Raw genomic sequence first — 19,743 nt, forward strand, 5'->3', positions numbered from 1 at the left:
TTTTAATCTTAAATAAAATAAAAACTATTTAGGCTAGAGGGCTGCAATTTGTTATGTTTGATGATTGGAGGGTGGATGATCAATACCGACTTGCAACCCTCTAGCCTCAGTAGTTTTTAAACTGCACAATCATTTTCTAAAACATCTTTCTCAGCGATAATTTAATATCCTTGTCTCGACAGTTTCGTATCAAGCCAATGATTTAGTTTTCACCATATTACTTTCAATGATTTAAAAGCGTATATATATATATATATATATATATATATATATATATATATATATATATATATATATATATATATATGAGTCCATGAACTCTGATCTGATCTGATAATTAGGATTGCCATTATTTTTAACATTTTCTTATGTGTCATCATCTCATAGGGTTGGATCTTGTTCTAAAACGCACAGACATTTCATCACATGATGTCCGGATGATAAATACACTATATTCATACTCATCATGTACCTGTATTGTCATGAAAAACCATAAAATAATTTCACCTTATCCATATTGATTTTCCGCTTTGCATAACGGTTCGTGTCAACTCAAAGAGAGAAAAACAAATGAAACAACTCAATAGGAGAACACATTGTGTTCCTGGGACAGCAAGATTTTTTTTAATACCTAGTCAACTTGATTTTCCTGAGATTATGAATAGCACCAATAAAACCTTCGATTTCACTTGCAACAAAGCGTCACCATCACCAGTATTACTCTCTTCTAACGGTAAATCTGGTTCATAAATATTCTACGTGATCGGGGTGAATAACCGGTCGCGGTAGCTTCCCTGCATGCAGATAAGACAATCTGAAGCGCTGCGAGCTTGCGTGGAAAGTGTCTGACTTCAGCGATGAAGAAGAGGAAGGAAAAAGAGAAAATAAATACTGTAGAGTAGAGGGAAGATCAAACTATCGTACGAATATCTCATAATTATTGAAGGAGAACGTAAAGGTCGAGCACTGAATAAAATACGGGAAAAAGAATGAGTCAACCAAATCGAGGGAGTGTCAGCAACCTGCGGACATTGCTCCGAGGGAAGTTGATGAGGTAGGAACTTGCTGTGAATGAAAGTGTGTGATGCGTGGTTTCAGTACGGATGCTCGGGCATGTTCGGGTATCGAGGGCACACACATACACGTACTTCGTAGTGATAACATGTTGTACATCTGTAACAATTGCAAGGGGCCTGAACAAAGAACATACAAAAAACTCATTGAAGATGAACTTGAAGAAATAAAAGAAAACACTGAGATATTAACAAAGTTGATTCAGGATTCGGCTCAGAAAACTAGTGGCGTAATGATCAACATAGATGAAACCCAAAACAAAATTGAATGTTGATAAAGATGTAACGGCGCCAGTTGAACAGGTTAGAACAACAAGAGATGGACACTTATTTGTAAGATTTCCAGACGGGAAAAAATTAGAAAAGGCAAATATGGAGATTCAGAAAATCAGCAATATGTCAGCAAATGAGAAGGACAAACTTAAACCAAAGATGAAAGTAGTCTTTGCCCCAGAGGATGAAGATGACATTGTCGATAACATCGTAAAGAAAAATCCATGGATAGGTAGACTCATTTCTGAAAACTGTAAAGGAAATGACAGCCAAAGATGGCGAATGTAAACACTATATCATCAAATGCACACCACAAATACGAGAGGCTATCTATGATAGAGGTGGCAAATTGCGTACCCTGTCAATGCTATAAAGTAAGTATACCTTAGTTTTACCAGACCACTGAGCTGATTAACAGCTCTCCTAGGGCTGGCCCGAAGGATTAGACTTATTTTACGCAGCTAAGAACCAATTGGTTACTTAGCAACGGGACTTACAACTATAAATGTCAAGAATTTGGTCACAGCTTGCCCTGCAGATGTGATGAAAATCACAAATCAAATGAATGTGCTAGCAACATCTTCAAGTGTAAAAACTGTGTAACATAGTGATACTAAACATAAAATATACGATGGCAATAAGTGCGCAGTATATAAGGAATATGTGTCAAAAGTAAAAAATAATACGAACCATGGTTTTGACTAATAGCCTTCTATACAATTTAATAAATATACATTCCGTAGGAAATAAAACTAACACCATTAGAAATCTTATAAATTATCACAAAGATGTATGCACGCTAACGGAGACTTGGCTAAGCAATAATGTAAGTGATGAATTCTTAAGTAAACGAAATGACGCCAGGGTCTCACAACTTTTACCATGTACCGAGAGAAAAAAAAATGGTGTTGGAGTGGGAATCTTTGTCAAAAAAAAGTGTACAGAGTATTTATCATGAACCAGAATGTGTTAAGTGCATTTGAATACATCAACACCAAAATTACACACATAAACACATACAAATCACAACAGTTTATAAACTAGCAAGCATAAGTAAGAGATCATTCCTAGATGAATTCAGTGACTTCCCCTACTTACTAGCTGATAACAAAAATATATTGCTTTGTGGTGACCTCAACCTACATCTGGTTGATAATGATGACAAATATGTCAAAGAATTTATAGAGGTAATCGAAAGCCACGACTTTGTAAATGTTGTGAAAAAACCGACGTCATTATTGAGCCATACCACTGACCTTGTGATGCAAAACAAAAACAACGAGATTGTGAGTGACATACAATTTGAGCCTGAATGCGTGATGTCCCCAATAAACTAGTTACATTTAGTATGAATATCTAGAAAAGTTATACAATGAAAAAACTATCACTTACAGAAACAAAACCTACTTTAAAGCTGATGAATTTGTCCAGAAGTAACAAGGAAAATAATAGTTAAAGAAAATGCCAAATGGTTTAACAGTGAATTACTTGAAGCTAAGAAAAAGAAAAGAAAAATGGAAGATCTGTGGAAAAGATCGAAAGAATCAAGTGGTGAAAAATGGTCACTGTATAAAACAGCGTATTTTGTTTATGTATAAATCCTTTTCTTGTACTGTAATCTGGACGTGTTAAGAGCTGGGTTCCTCACACATTGGATGTTATGCAAGATACACGGTCGTGCTAAAATTATCTTTTAATTATAGGCTAATACTTACGATATCATGTTATCGCAACATCTGTTATGTGGAAACTAAAAAAAATACATACTACTACGTCCCTTACTTATGACCACGGTGGGAATATACACTTGAATTCAATAGCCAGGAAATTGTGTTAATAAATTCTAGAGAAATGTGTAGGCTTTCGTTACTCGTCCGAGAATTGTGCAGCAGTACAACGTGCACGATTTGTCCAAAAATACTGTCCCATTTACGTTTCTGTTCAAATCGTGCTTTTCACTTTGTTTAGCACAATACAGATGACTCCTCCAACTTTCTTATGTCTTATAATAAGTCTGATATGATAAACGTTATAATTAAAGGCAATCTTTGTGCAGGAGTGCACCTTATATACATAAAACCCAATGCTCAAAACCAGGTCTTAACATGTCCGGTTTGCAGGACATAAAACGATAAATAAATAAAAGAGAACGAACTTCATTGAGGGAAGATTTCGATGGGAAATTTTAAAGATATAACAATTATAATGACCAATGATCCAACTAATTCTTCCCTGCTGTAGGCAAAACCATCCGTCAATTAAACCCGAAAGAAGCAGAAGAAGAAAACGACGAAAAAGAAGAAGAAGATGAGGCAGCCGGTATTTACCTTATCTGTCAAAGTGACGTTTATAGTTACGTTGTATTCGTACGATTACTTTTGGACTTTCCCATTTGCTTTGTGGGTATCGTAATTTCATAACTGTTTCTGTTATAACCTATAGAATTATTGTTATAATCTTTAGAGTTTTGTTTAGTTATAACTCATAGAATCGTTGTTATAATCTTTAGAGCTTTGTTTACTGTCGGTGACTATTAATTCCATGTTATACTAAAGTATCCTTGGCTAGTTGTAGTTATCACTACGGTAGGTTATAGGCAGTATTTTCCGCCCACTTTATAAATATTTACAGTTTCTGTTCATTCTTAAGCTGTTAAAATATGTTTCCTGATCGATTTTGTTGTTTCTGGCGAATTTGTGAATGTTTTAACCTTGTACAACCCCAAGGATAATAGGTAACCTCACCCTACCCCATTAGGCCTGTTTGGGAAACCAGGTACTACAGTATTAAGGGTTATAGGTAAAATTTTACTTTAAACTGTTATCACATCATGGACCTGAAAAATGTAACTTCTTTTTTTTTAATGTGTGCTTTGAACGTTTTCAGGTATTCAGTTCGTTTGCAAATGACCCTACCTAACCTAACCTTGGATACCAGGTTGGTATCCAAGTGCATGATATTGTATGGTTGGTTAGGTCATTTGCAAAGGAAATGAACTTCATAAAAGTTCAAAGCACTCATTAAAGCATAGAAAAATTACTTTTTCAAACCCAGAATTTAATAAAGGTTTAAAGTAAAATTTTACATGTAGGGGTATTAGCACCCTGGTCATGCCATGTTGTGTTAATTCCTTGCCAAAAACGTGAACCATATATTTTTATTCCAAGAGCTAATCTTGTGTTAATTGCATTCATGATAGAAATCCTTTGAATTATCCTGAATTATCTGCATTTAATACATTGTTATAAGCCTAGGCTTAGTAGTATTGTATTAATCACTAAATGCTTACAAATGACTAAGCCATTTGCATTAAAAGCAGATAATTATATTGTAGCATAAGACAGTAATCAGAATTTATGCACATGACTGTTTATTCCCCTTTTTGTTTAAGGAAGCAGTTCGTTACAAAGATGAGTGACAGCGGTCCATCGGGGAGCGAAGCCTCAAACCAAGGAGAATACTTCTATGTGGAAAAAATCCTTGATGTGAAACAAGAGGGAAGGGTAGGATACTTTTTTGTCATTGTTATTATTCACCGTCATTATCTACCTTACACCATGTTCAGTGGTTTCATTCGTTTCTCAGTATTTTTACAGTATTATATACTACTCAGTTTGAAGGGAGGTGCCATATGGTTCCATGATTGTTTAACCAAAATGTTTTTGACAATCGATATTTTTTCAAGGTATGAGGTCAAAGATTTTGAAAATTTTTCAAGGAACTGGTACAGAAATCACTCAGACAGTAGTAGTTTCAAAGAAAACTGTAATGTTACTTTGTATTTCATTTGTCTGTTAATTTCCAACCCTGTGTCACTTCAGTTCTTTGTTTGGTAGTGGGAGACTGCGTAAATGTGTAAGTTGCAATTTTCCGCAAGAAAAAGGAAGAGCTACAAGTTTGCCTTCCATTATATTTATTGGATTTTATTTCATGTTGTTTAACTCATTGACAGTACAGTACAAGTACCATCCTACTTACAACCAAGCGTGGTTCCGACCAACCGGTTGTAAGTCAAAACGGATGCAAGTTAAACTTTAGAAAGTGGCCGACATACTGGTTAGGGTAGGGCATAATATCAAACCTTTGCTATATAAAGTACTTACATTAACTGCAGTGTAATGTACAATCATTATTTCAATCTTTTTATCATAATGTACTTCTACTGATGTAATTTAATCATGTATGTAATGTGTATTTTATACAGGTAGGCATCAAGTTACGACAGGGTTAGGTTCCTGCGTGAATGTCAGAAGTCGATTTTAATGTAAATTGGTTTGCAAGGCAGTCTACAGTATAGTTAATACTGTATGATGCTTCTGATAGGGCAGGGTAACTCAAAAATGATGCTGCCTGAGTGATGAGAGAGCTCTCCAGAGATGGCACGTTCCCTAGTAACTCAGTGGTCAACTGTTGTGTGGCATGTACAGTACTCTTATGCATCAGCCTGCCCAACCACGCTGCCAGAAGTACGGTTGTAAGTGGGAGTGGTCGTATGTCAAGCATGTTGTAAGTTGGATGGTACTTGTACAATGTATAGCTCGCTTGGACCAAACGGGAAAAGGAAACTTTCTTGGACATCAACTTGATGTTATTAAAACAGCCTACATTCAGTACATGTATCTCTGAAATTCAAATACATTGACTAGGGTTGGAATAGACACTAAACAGAGTCTCACCATCTTCATAGCATTAAAAAAAAAATTGATGAAGCATTATCACCAACTGAAAGAGTCAACTGGTTATGCTGTATCTAGGATTGTGAAACACTACCCTGTTGGCTGAATGCAGAGTTGTGCCCCAATCTTTTGTCTTCTGGTTGTGGCACTGAGAGAGATACCACCATGACCCTGGAAGTAGTTGTCCTTTGTGTGAAAGGCTACCAGTCTTTTACCACCCTGCTCGTTCAGGCTTGAATGGGTTGTGACTAGTTCTTTGCAATCTTACCAGGACCAAGTTTAAACCCCTTAGAGAGGGTTCAGATAGAGGCATTCCTCTCAAGTCAAGACTTTTTGGCTAGCCTTAGTTTTTATAGAGCAAGTAGGCATACTTTGTGATCTATCATGTCTGGTCTGATATTTGAAGTTTTGGGGTCTATCTCATTTGCATTTATTCCTAAGTTTGTAACCAAAACTCAGAACCCATTAGTTCCTGACAGGAGATTTGAGAGCTTCTCAAGTGATTTATTTTGAGGCATTGGTAGTGGCAATCCAGATGAGATTTTGTCCCCAACTCCAACACTGCATTACTATGTGAATAGGGCCCAACGTAGTAGACCTTTTTGTTGTTATCTGTTAGTTATTACCAATAAGCCAAGAAAGAAGTGATCAAGCAAACCCTTTTCTTATGGCTCTAGATTTAGGAGGACTTTTCAGTTCCAGAGGTATTGAGAGCTTAATTCTTCCATAAACAGACCACCTTTACCCGTTTTTGCATTTGGTGCATCGTCCGTAACCCTCTGGACAACATTTTGCTGCTAGTGGCTGTTCAACATGTGTAGCTACTTCAGTTCCATTGGACCAAAAAGCATTTTGCCTAAATTGCAATGGTTGACATGGGGTTGGTGATGAGAGGTAGAGTGATTGGCACTTCTATTTTTTCTTCCTTCTCTCAAGATTTAGTATTTGGGCCAGATATGAGAGGGAACAACCCAGAATGCAGGTGACATAATAAAATGTCCTGTCTAGGGCTTCAGTGTAAAGATATGACATCCTCTGCCATGTCTATAACAAGGGCACGGTCATCTATGGTCTAGTTATGCTAATTGTGCTACTTATCGCCTGTAATTCCCATACAGACATAAAAGGGGAAGAGTTTGCCTGAAGATTTCCTAGAACAGTTTCTCTAAAAGAACAGTTCTCTTACACAGGCTCTGCAGCAGATTGTAAGACTGTATAGGTGACTGTAGTCTATTGATTTCCTACTCATATTAATTAATGGGAAAAGGTCCTAGGTGGCATTGGAACACTGCCAATCATACCTATTGAAATGGTCCTCTTACCAAAGGAGAAAGTCTCCAATATGAAAAGTTTGGTTTGTATTCTTGTCAGAACAAACAGCAAATTTTCAAGGTACTGAGCATTTTTTCCTAAATATACAGATCTGAAATTATTTGTCAGAATCCATCTTAACCAGTCCAGTGTAGTCCTTGGTACTAAAGGAAAATGAGGGAGTGTTGTAGGGGGAATGAATGGTACCCAGCTAGGTACCATCCAACTGCTTGCCTACCTGTGACCAATTGACTACCATGTTACCAAGCTTCAAAAGCCATTTCCAGCTGGTGCCAGGAATAGTACGTAAAAGGCTACTGGTTTGTATATCTAGAAGAACACGTTTCTGAAAAGTTTGCCTTTTTTTTTTTTAGTTTACAGTACTTTGCTATCTATTGTATGCAGTATTTAAAGAGATGCTATCTATTGTATGCTGTATTTAAAGAGAGACTCCTAGAGTTATGGTTTGCATAGAAAAACTGTCATCGAGACTGTTACTGTGAAACTTGAATTCTTTAGGCATCAGTTCTTTTAAGTGCCATTAAGCTATCTGATGAGATCTTGTTTTTACATTTAGAATGAAGATGCACGTCGTTATAGGGTTCGGTGGGCTGGCTACGGTCCTCAGAGCGATACATGGGAGCCAAGTTCCAATTTCCATCCCACATTACTGCAGCAGTTTGAGAGTCACTATGAAAGGATGAGGAAGGAGGTACAGTAGTGGTCGTAATTGTTAATCTGCAGCCATTATCTTCATGTGTTATTTCCTCAGTGCCACTTGTAACTCCTGCTTGTCTTCAGTAGTAGAGATCGTTTAAAACTATGGTTCTCTTTTATAAAGTAGTCAAGTTGCTGTATTTCAGGATTGTGTTACGGTGAACTGTTATTAACTGACAAAATGTTCCAAGTCAGTTCAGGCTTCTAGTACAGATGAAAGTTGTTCCTTCATAAATGTTACTAATACTGTAGAGTTCTATAAATGTATTTTGACAATAGGCATTAAATGTTTTTCAGCGAGTTGCTTTTCTTCAAGAAAGTGGGCAAAATGTCAGTTTGGAAGACATAGTAGATGTGAATATTCTCAGCAAAGAAATTGAAGAAATAACTAAGAAAAAAACTCAGTGTGGTTCACAGGTATGTCATCTCACAATAAGGTTTTCTGCTTTTGGTCATGTAAAGATCTAGTACATAAACAGGTATTCTTGTAGCTTAATTTTTATCAGTTTGTTAACAGTTGTTTATGCTCAGAGAACAGAATCACACAAACAAACAAGAGAATGAAAAACCAGAACACCAAGGCATAGTATGGGCAGGAAGTGCTAAAAACAATTGGCGTCTTAGCGAGAAAGACAGTGCTCGCCTTGCTTGGAAGGTGGTTAAGAGAGAACTGAAGCATCACAGCCTCCGCTAGGGGGAAACCAGGCTGGGCTCCGCCCACCTCTTTTCCCCTTGGCTATCTCCCATTGCCACCAAAACCTTGTGCTATCAATAACCGGACTCCAGCTAAGTGCTTGAGAAAATCCCCTTGCGTTAAGACCAAGAGTTTGTTAGTAATGAAAAATACAAATTGATTAAAAATTTGTCATATGTAGTACCTATTAAAGACATAATGAGATAGTTAATTTGAAGTAAAATTCAGTCATTGACCCACACATACTCAAGCTCATGTGGCTAAAATGAGGATGAAGTTACCTTAAACAATGAAAACATGTCAAGAAATTAAATATACACTGTATAAAGAAAGCAAGCTTGGTAAGCTGTTTATGAATACAGTGTTACCCTGTACTGTATGTAACAAGAATTCATAGAGGGTATGTAGCGTTCCAGTCCCCGTGGTGGTCCCTTAAATGATGGCAGCTTCTATACTTTTTAGCTTCAGGATATGATCTTGCCGAGAGATTTATGATTGGGTTCCTTAATTTGTTTTTAATATTTTTACTCCCAGAGGCTGACTAACTCTGCTGTGGATACCATGTCTGTAGATGGGGTTTTGTATGAAATTCTTGTACAGCATTGGCTACTTAAGTTTCGTTGTTTTAAAACTATAGCTCAGTTTTGTGAAAGCACTTTCAAGTTTTATAAATAAGTACTGTACTATACTGTATAAAGTATTAATTTTTTATACTGGTTTAATTTTCTTTTGAAAAAGAAATGTAAAAATACTTTGGTGACGTAAAGATAGCTACATCAGCGTTGAGATTAACAACTTGATATTGGCAGTGATAATGTGTAACACTTGAGACTTCATTGGGTGATTGTTCTCATTGATCTTGTTTAACAGCTACTTAAATCTTACAACATTGTTGATGTTTATATTTTCTCTCAGCGTAGAACATTCTACGAGGTCAAGTGGCAGGGGTCTAAAGTCCGTACGTGGGAAATGGATAAGGACTTGATCCATGCACAGGACAAAGTGGATGCTTTTCTCCACAGAATAAGAGTGAGCAGACTGAACCGGAAAACCCCTACATGCAGCCAGGATTATTTATCTAACCATGAAAAGTAAGCAGGTTCATGGAGGTATTTGTCTTGTTTGATTTTGTAGTCGTGATTTCTCCTCATATGACTTGCCAATGCCATTTTATTATCATCTGTAAACTTGATATAGTTGAGATATACTTTCCTGGAAGTAAATTGATTGGAAACTGCCCCGTGTTTACAAGTGTCTCCTTATGATGTTTGCAGCTTTTATCAATTTTGATGGAGTAACAGTAAGATAGCCAAAATGTTGTTTTTAAAGTTTCCGCCAAAATGTTTTTTTTATTTATCATAATTGCAAGAAACTTGATTGTGTAAGAAAAATGTTCACGATGTTGGAGTTTTACAAGCATTGATATTTGGCTTGTTTTACAGGAGGGTTAAGGAGCGAGCTTTTTATGAAGCTGTGGAGAAAGGGGAGGTCGTGTCTCTTGAAATGGATCTGTACTCACGAGTTAAAAATGGGAGGAGCAGCAGTAAGGTATTGTTGAAATCTTTTGTTGAAAATGCGTTGAACAATTATGAAAAATCATTTTTTCTGTTTACCTTCTATGAATTACAGTAGTCATCCCCAGGATTCGCATTCAGGATTCGTGGCTTGACCTATTTGCGCATTTATCTGTGGAACTTATCTCCAAATTATTCGTGAAAAATTCAGTAATTCGTGGATTATGTCATTGAACAATATTCACGAAGTATTGTATTTTCATGTTATTTTCGTGACTAAATACATTTTTTGTGACAAAAAATTATGTACTAATTTTCAGTTATGTATTAATATTAATGTAAACAGCAAAATATCAATAAAATGTATGTTTTTTCAATGCATATTTAAATACATGTATTTTTTAACTCTGGGGGAGAGAGAGAGAATTATGAAAGCCTGGGGGAAAGAAACAGGTGTGTACACTTTGCCCTGGTAGTCAACTGGTTTTCCCTCCACTAAGAGGAACCTCCTTAATGAAAACCCTCCACAGCTTTCCCTAGCCACTCAGAAATTATATTGAAATTATATTAAAGTGATATTGAAATTTTATTAAAATATTAAATTGATATTGAATTTATATTAAAATATTACTGTAAAATGTTTTAGGATGATAATTTAAGGTATACATGTAAACATATCAGTTTCTCTCTCTCTCTCTCTCTCTCTCTCTCTTATCTCAGTAAGAGAGAGAGAGAGAGAGAACAAAAATACAACTCATACATCAAAGCAAATATTAAAATGCAGAGAGAGAGAGAGATATTTACATCGATAGCTGTTTGTGATTTTGACTGATATTACTGTATTTTAACGTAAAGTATGCCAGTATCATACAGTATTTATGTGCAAAAATAGATATACAAATTTTCCATAGCAATTTTAGACAGAAAAGCATGAAAACTTGTAAATTATTTCAAAAATTAAACGTAACCACTTCTGCAGGGCTTCTCGAGGATTTTGCAAATGTCATGTGTCTGTGAAAAAATCGCATATGCCAATTAGTTAGGTTCCAGTGAAAAGTTCACGTATCTGTGAATTCCTGCAACTCAGAGTGCATAAGATCAAAGTATTACTGTACTTTTATCTCTCTCTCTCTCTCTCTCTCTCTCTCTCTCTCTCTCTCTCTCTCTCTGTCACTGAGATAAGAGAGAGAGAGATTTTAAGCATATGTAATGTGTGTTTGTTTTGTATAGTTTTATAGATAAACGTGAGATTACTTGTCATTCATTTTTTCATATTTTCCATGCTATAACTACTACTTTTTGCATTTCAGTAACCAAGCAAATATAGTCAAATATAGTAAATTTGGTAAGATTTTAACTGTCAATCATTTTGATGTACTGACGTTAAGTTTGCTGGCCAAACAGTCTCTCTCTCTCTCTCTCTCTCTCTCTCTCTCTCTCTCTCTCTCTCTCTCTCTCTCTCTCTCTCTCTCTCTCTCTCTTTCTGTATCATATCTCTAAAACTGTATGAGAGAAAATGACGTGCCTGAATATAGGGGTAAGTTGATTGGTTTGCACACGTAGCTGTAAGCCATTTATTTTTTAGGGTAATGTTGTAAGATGACTTTGAAATATTAGTGTTTCAAGATTATATTTTAAGGTATATTTAGTGTTTGAACTATTAAAATAGGCAGTAAACTATTAAAGTAGGCAATTATAAGAATTTTTAGAATGGGTCTTTGGTGTTTGAACTATTAAAATAGGCAGTTATCAGCATTTTTAGAGGGGAGTGTCAAGCATTCACGGAGTTTAGCTATTCGCAGGTAGCTGTGGTCCCTATCCCCGGCGAATACCCGGGGGAGGACTGTATACTTTGTTTTTCTAATGATGAGAGTGCTGTTTTAAATCTCCTTTCACATTCCAGTAATAAAAGATAATTTGCATTTTAGATTTTGGGCAATTTTGATAAGATTTTGAATTAACATACATTTTCCTATCCGTACAGGAACAGCCATCACCTTCAAAACCTTCATCTTCAAAGACTCGAAAGAGGTACAGTACTTGTAAGAAATGGATTTTTAATTTTGCTTGCACACCAAGTATCTAACAAATTCCACTTTCCATTAGACCAATAAACGTCATGTTAGAAATACCTTAATTATTGGGGAAATTAACAATTTGAGTGTTTCATTAGGAGGGAGTCCCTCTGTCTTGAATTGGTAATACATAATGTCTTGTCAGTGAGCCTTTGTACACAACACCTGCTTTTGTTTCTGTAGCTGAAAACATAAATTTTATTGCAGTGTAATTTATTACTTTTTTTCACAAGCATGATTGGTACTATAATAATCTACTTTTCACCTGCTTTTCTTTTTCATTGGGTGATGACTTTTTGCTTATACTTTGCATTTGGTGTATCTTCAGGGTCCCGTTTTGTACAGTATTAAGCTACTTTCTGTTGCCACGAACAGTATTTGTTCATTAATTACAGATTGTCTTTTGTACTACCAGTAATTTGGAGCATTACTATGCTGAGATGTTGAAGTTGCATAAATGCCAGGGTACCCCCTGAACACTGGAAGTTTGTCTTTCTGTGATGATCGCCCATATTTGTTTCTCTGATTTGGTTGAGAAACCATACATATCCCCTTGAATTCTATTTGTTGAGCTTCTCTTGCATGGTCTTCAGAGGGTAACGTCCTCCATGATGGCATTTGCAGTTGATAAATTGTAGCCTAGTTGATGAGCTGTGGAAAATGAATTGCGGCCTCCTTTACACACGAATTTTATATAAGTGACTTACCCAGTAATTACGTAGCTATTATTTTTCCACATATGGCAGTCTAAATTCAAATTTCGCAGGTAGCGCTTCGATTGCTCAGTGCAGGTGCACAGTACCGCCCCCTAACAAAAATACTAGGAACGACTTAGCTAACCACCTCATTCTGTTTTTGAAGCGAGGCTAAGGACGTCAGAACAGCCTCTACTTCCTTAGTTTTCAGACGGTGTATGTTCTTCATGTCCATTCTACTATCAACCTACTGAAATTGTAAGCAGTCTTTGCTTCTCGCTATTTTTATGAAAGCCTAAACAACGTTGAAATTTTCCAATACCTCGAGACCATTTTTAGCGACTGGCATGGCATCATGGAAGGAAGCACAGGATGTTCTCCTACTATCTCTTCACCTCTTCAGTAAGGTGCTGAGTTTTTAGAGCCCGGGGTTACAATGTACCTGGAGCACCCACCACTCTTAGTAAATGGGTTGTGGTTTTTATTTCAGTGTAGTTGTCGGTGTTATCTGGTTGTTTTTATTTTAGAGCTGCGCCCACAGCATGGGTGGGCACCTATCATGCTTTTGCTAGCCATCGGAGCACTTCCCTAGCTGCAAAGTTCCCCCCTAAGTAGGAGGCAACCCTTGGCTATACCACCACACCACTACGAGTTAAGATGAGCACCAACCAGAGGCAGTGTCCACCTGCAGTAGCTCTCTTAACTGATAGGAAAGGACAAATGTTGTTTTCAATGCTAACAACTTTTTTATTTCAAATTCAGTACAGTACATGACTTAATGTTTTGGGGCAGAGTATGTCCATGATCCCACCTCCTATCAATTTGGAGTCAGCTATGTAATTACTGGGTAAGTCACTTATATGAAAATGACATTTTTATAATAAAGTTTTATATATACTTATCCAGTAATTACATGATCGAAGCCCACCCTCCTCCCTTCATAAAGCAGAATGAGGTGGTTAACTGAGTCGTTCCTAGTATTGCCGTTAGGGGGCAGTACTGTGTACCTACACTGAGCAATAGAAGTGCTACCCACAAAATTTGAATTTAGGCTGACGTACATGGAAAACTAATAGTTTTGTAATTACTGGGTAAGTATGTATATAACTTTATTATAAAGATGTCATTTTCATATTCATCTCCTTTCCTGATCAACTGGCTGTTTTCCACCATTGTGAATGGCATTTAAGAAACTTGTGTCCAGAATGAGGATAAAACAAATACAAAAATACTAAGAAAGTTATTTGCACTCAAATGGAAGCATTGGGACTAAGAAGCAAGGCAGCTGGCTCAAGTTGCTACATGTCAATCAAAGTTTCACTATTTTTTATGTTATTCCCTGCTATATCATTTTTACATTGACTTGTATCTATTCAAAATTCCACTGTAACCCTTAATATCATATGCAATTCTTTAGTGTAAATATTTTCTCAAATATTACTTGCTCGCTTGTATACTCTTTAATGCCTGTGTGTCCTTTGGTTTTAGGTATTTGTATTTTTAAAATGTAGATTAGAACCAATTCAGCATTGTCAGATTCCTGTTTATATTTAAACTGTAAAGAACAAGAGATTAACACAAATTCAGTCAGTTTTTCTTGCATTGGTGCTTGGTGGTTTTGAGCATGTTTTGTGAATTATTTTTCAGGATTATGCAAATTGATTCTTCTGATGAAACTAGTGATGAAGAAAGCAAGGTACTGTATCGAGAGGTTATTTGCACTCCTTTCTGTTTGTAGATTGTTGATTTTTTTAAGGGTAAATGGTTTGTAAGTCGTGTACTTTGCATTTCCGAGCAACTTTTCAATAAAGACAAATGGAGGTACTGTATAGTTGTCTCCCATGTAGTGTATTTTAGGTACTGTAGTTCAGTCGACCTCCAGTGGGAAAGGATTGGGACCTGGATACTCTGTGGAGATTAATTTCTTTGACAAACTCCAGGAATGCATGGAAAAAGGCTTTAGTGCCATCTGCATTGCGATATGCGAGGTCCACTATATTTGATAACACCTTATAGGGAATTACAGTTTTTTTTTTAGCTTTGTAACAACATTTTTCTTTTTTCCATTGTCATTAAAGTAAATGCAAATAACTTTAAACTGGTGGGTTTATCACTGTATCTGAGATTTAGGTAGACAGGCACTTAATGAATAATGATAGTTTTAGGTTCATAGCACATATTTTCTGTTGACAAATTTGGTTTCCAGAAGACATTTGTAGACACTAATTCATCCCTAATGGAGACTGACTGTATGTGGCAAAATATTAGACTTCTTACCTTGTACTGTATATAGTGTCATGTTATTTTACATGAAAATGGATAGAAACTGTATTCTTATCTCCCATTGTTAAGCTAATCCAAGAATACTAGATAGAAACTGTTAAATTAATCCAAAACTACTAGGTCGTGATGATGCAAAAGATCATTTAATTTTTTTACAGGTTGCTGGGGAACACCTAGGTTCTTGTAGTAATCCCAAGGATAACAGAGAAAAATCATACAGGATTGCACAGATAACTCAGGAGGAGGATTTTTATCAGGTCTTCCATTGTTTGACCCCCAGAGAAGTCAACAGGAGTTTGAACGACTGGAACGACAAACTCTGACTTTGTCAGAAGAGGAATTTACAATTGCAGTTGATGAGGGTAATGAAATCCAGGAAATATATTTTTGTTATGGTACTGTGCATTGTATTTTAGTAATTTATTATTCCTCTGATGGCATCGAAAAGAATTAGATTTTCTATGATTAAAATTTGTTTTTTCATACTGTTTTTAGCTTTTTTTTTTATTCTACAAGTAAGAGTAAGCATTTTAATCTTCGTGTCGATAGGTGACTATCAGATGTTGTTGGCATCTCTTCGTAGTGACTATGTTCCAATTCTGGACTACACCGCACTCTTCCTAAAGGCAGCCCGTAGAGGTAGAAGAGACATAGCACTTCTCTTAGCAACTCGAGTAAGGAACCTCTCGGCACGCGATGAGTATGGCAACTCGGCCATCTGCATGGCAGCTGAACAGGTTAGTTCGTGCATGCGCGTCCATAACCCATTGGTAGGTAGTGGCTAGACTTCATGTTGTTTTGCTCTGTTGTGATTACGAAAAGGATGCTTGCAGCATCCCTTCAGCCTCAAGCTGCACCCACTTGTTAGCCTGCTTCCTTTTTCCCAACATTTCTAATTATTACTTCTTAGTTAAGATCCTTGTACTTCATCACCTTTATTTTCTAGATCCTAACATCATGGTGTCCAACTACTCAAACTCCCTCTTTTCACTGTCTTATGCACTGAATGGCCAAAAGTGCCCAGTCCTTGCTTTGAAAGCCTAAATCTCATAAAACCAAATCATTTTGTTGTTTCATGTGTCTCATACTATATAAACAGCTGCAAGAATCTTGTGTTTTGGCTTTAGCAGTTAGAAAATTTTGACTCCTTTTCATTACTCTTCTTCTTCTCCTTTTGTTCCCAAAAACTAACTGAAGTGATTACTTACATATGTCTTGCTCTCTTCCAAAGTATTCCAGCTTATTTTCTTGAATGTTTAGTGAACTCCACACATCTTTGCCTACTGGTGTGTAATTCAGTGAATCTTTTGATCTCTTTTTTATAAACATTTCAATTTCTTATCTTTCCTGTATTAGGTGCCTTTTTTTCCACAGCTACAATACAAGCTGGACTGCACTTAGATTTAGTGGCAAGGTTTGTCACTTAAATGTGTTTGGTTTGTGCAGATTACTAGTAGTGTTTCTTTTTCGTTTTTCCCAGCTTAATTTTTTTTATGTCAGTTTTTGGATATTCCGAATTCATTTTAACAAGGAAAACATGTTGATAGAAATTGTTTCATCAACCAAGTGCTTGCCCAGAGGAGACCAACTGCTCCTGTGTCCCTGAATCATACTCTTGTTAGACTCAGAGTCCTTTGTGGTTTTTATGACGACGCAACTTTCGAACCAGTTTTTCTCTTTACAGGGGGACATATGTTTTGCCCATCACTTGTTTTCCATGGGTGTACCAAAATACGAGTGCAATGGTGTTGGCGAAACCTTACAGCAGATTGCATCGAAATATGGTTGCAGACATTTCATTAGGTTTTTACAGAGATATGGAAAGTAAGATGATTTACAAAATATTGCATTTTTCCCCCAAAAATTTCAAATCATTGTTTGTACATTTGCTGGTTTGTTTGTTTTCCTTTGGTAAAAAGACAGTAATCTCTTTTGTTTGTGATTAATGATTCACCCTTGCTCAGTGATATTGTTTGCTATGTTCCAAATATTCTATTTATGTTCAGGCTTTCATAGTGAATCTAGATTATGATTGTTCTTTTGTAGAATTTTATTTTTCATATTTTTTTATGTGTTGCTTTTAGTTTAAAAAGTAATTAACTAAATATTATTTTGCAAGGGATATCCATCATGCTTGTTCACCCTTGTGCAAGGCAGATGAATGTACATTCCTAAATTGTTAATATATGTGGTGATTGAATTATTTCTTTTTCATCAATCGTCATACATTTTATCTCCTGTAAGTGAAGTGATCTTACTAAATACAAATTCCTGTTTTTGCTGGTCTATTTTGTTACTGATAAGCCAATGAGCAGGTGAGGCAATCTCACTGGGGGCTTCCTCTTTCTCAGTCACCTCTGCAAGCACATTTTTAAAGTCTCACTGTGACTGTACCATTTTCACTATTTGAAATGTGTTCCTTAAATGCAATAATTTCTTGCAACTTAAGATTTTAATTATCATTATGGAGTGCATTTTTTCATTTTGCTATCATTTTGTTGGAAGTTCATGATGTAGTGCAGTTGTGTGAGTGTAAGCCAAGCATTCATCCCACTAGTTATTACTTTTGCAATTATATTTCTGGCCCAGGTTCAGTCAGCCTCTCTGATGGAACAGGTATGCTTTCTGGACACAATTCAAAGTAATGGCCATATCTCTTAACTTGGGAATCCTTAAAGAGGACCCTTCAAGGCACTCTGCAGATTCACTGTCTGACATTGATTTATCTGGGAAGGTCTTGCAGAACTACTGACCCACCCAGAGCCTTTGAATTTCGTTGGTCTTGTCTTCAGTATATCAGGCAAAATGAGATCTTTATCTAGCCACCCAAACCTGCCACTTATGCCAGAACTGTATTCATATCCTGCAAGAATTATAAAAAAAAAACTCGAGGAATTTGTCGTTATTTTCTGTGAAAGTTGTTGTACAAGACAGATATGAATGTTGAAAATTTCTACCTGTCTTAGAAATGGGTAATCATTTTGTGATACATGTTTTTGCTGTTAAATAACTGTGCTTGTGCGAATGTCACTAAAGAGAACATCTGTTAAAAACTTCTCGTACTGGCAGTAGTTGAACTACTTTCCAGTATCTCAGTTAATATAAGTAAATTATGAGACTTTTAGAATTGAATGTCATTTCCTTCTGAAACAAAATTACTAAACAGACATATGATAATCTCAATCTCAGCATCTCACAGGAGTGCAATTCACATGGCATTACTAAAGAGTTACAGACCACTATCAGTAAATAACTTTAATATATCTCTTGGTAAGAGGATATATTATTAGCAAATGGAAACTGTGTGCTAATATTTTTTTTATCTAGGTGGTTAGGGACCACCCAAAACCTAGTTTGAATTATGATCAGCCAAAATTAAATACCAGATGCAGCCATTCCGTGTACAAGTTAAGTAGACAATTTCCTAAGCACACAGCTCAGAGGGAATGTTAGCATGATTGTTTTGGGGAATGACATTGCCTGACATGGTTTCAACTTAGTCATTCTGATAGACACTGGAATTTTTGTCAGATGTTATTTTGGCTCAGTACTGGTTATTTTCAGAAAAAGTTTCTGCAGTTATAGTTTTTTACTGTAATTTTGGTATATTGACATAATTCTCAAGTAAACAGTTGTCATATACTTATTTGAATATGATCACCCAATCAATGAGGTATTTTATGTTCTAACATAAGTGGTAATTAGGAGTTAATGACATTTCAACATACAATTTAAAGAATACAACAAAAGGTACCTGTTTACATTTTAACAGCATAATATCCACAAAGATAAAATTGGCTCCTGATTGCTCTATAAATTTTGGCCTTTTCCCAAATGGAATATTTAGTGAAACTGGTTTACACACACAACTGTAGGACATGGATTCCGATTAAATTTTGGGGAACTACTGGTCACAGAAAACTTCTTTTGGGTTCAGGAATCTTATGACTGCTATTATCTTTCCTGATATGATTCTAACAAGTACTTCTTTTTCGTTTGAGCTGTAATGTATTTCCGAAGCCAGACGTGGAAACTATTTCATAGCACTTTATTAGAAACCATACCTCTAGTAAATTAACACTTAGCTTTCTCTGGCTTAATTTGTCAACCACTTTAACCTTCAGGATTTGTAAAAATTTAAAGAATATACATTTTGAAATCTACATTGGTTCGTTTCATATCCTTTCCATTACAAGATTTATTCATGTCTATTAAAACTGGCGTCACAACACCTAGATTACTGACGCCGTTTCATTACAAGATCCAAATGAAGCATCTTTAAGAATTGAGAACACACGAGCATTTATGTCAACATCAGCTATTCAACAAAATTTAAAACATTCTGTTTGCATGATTTATACAAATGTGATCTTTAGATTGGCCAGAAGACAATGTAGAGAGGGAAAACATTATGAAGTCTATTGTACAAGTA

The 19,743-nt window shown here is 36.0% G+C and overlaps 1 protein-coding gene across 9 annotated transcripts in view; it reads left to right on the top strand.

Annotated features, from left to right (window-relative positions):
- Positions 1-19,474, top strand: part of LOC136854494 (M-phase phosphoprotein 8-like) — a 29,981-nt gene extending 10,507 nt beyond the window's left edge. For 3 of the 9 annotated variants that reach the window (XM_067130807.1, XM_067130806.1, XM_067130808.1), the window contains 10 exons: positions 4,738-4,849; positions 7,911-8,045; positions 8,348-8,467; positions 9,660-9,835; positions 10,187-10,292; positions 12,243-12,289; positions 14,676-14,724; positions 15,470-15,673; positions 15,861-16,048; positions 16,996-19,474. In XM_067130807.1, the coding sequence (XP_066986908.1) occupies positions 4,757-4,849; positions 7,911-8,045; positions 8,348-8,467; positions 9,660-9,835; positions 10,187-10,292; positions 12,243-12,289; positions 14,676-14,724; positions 15,470-15,634 (891 nt within the window). In that variant the 5' untranslated portion in view covers positions 4,738-4,756 and the 3' untranslated portion in view covers positions 15,635-15,673; positions 15,861-16,048; positions 16,996-19,474. The other 6 variants (XM_067130805.1, XM_067130809.1, XM_067130810.1 and 3 more) reach the window with 6 other exon arrangements.
- Positions 19,475-19,743: the final 269 nt, after the last annotated feature.

The sequence above is a fragment of the Macrobrachium rosenbergii genome, chromosome 29, assembly GCF_040412425.1.
Source record: "Macrobrachium rosenbergii isolate ZJJX-2024 chromosome 29, ASM4041242v1, whole genome shotgun sequence".
Classification (NCBI taxonomy): Eukaryota; Metazoa; Arthropoda; class Malacostraca; order Decapoda; family Palaemonidae; genus Macrobrachium; species Macrobrachium rosenbergii.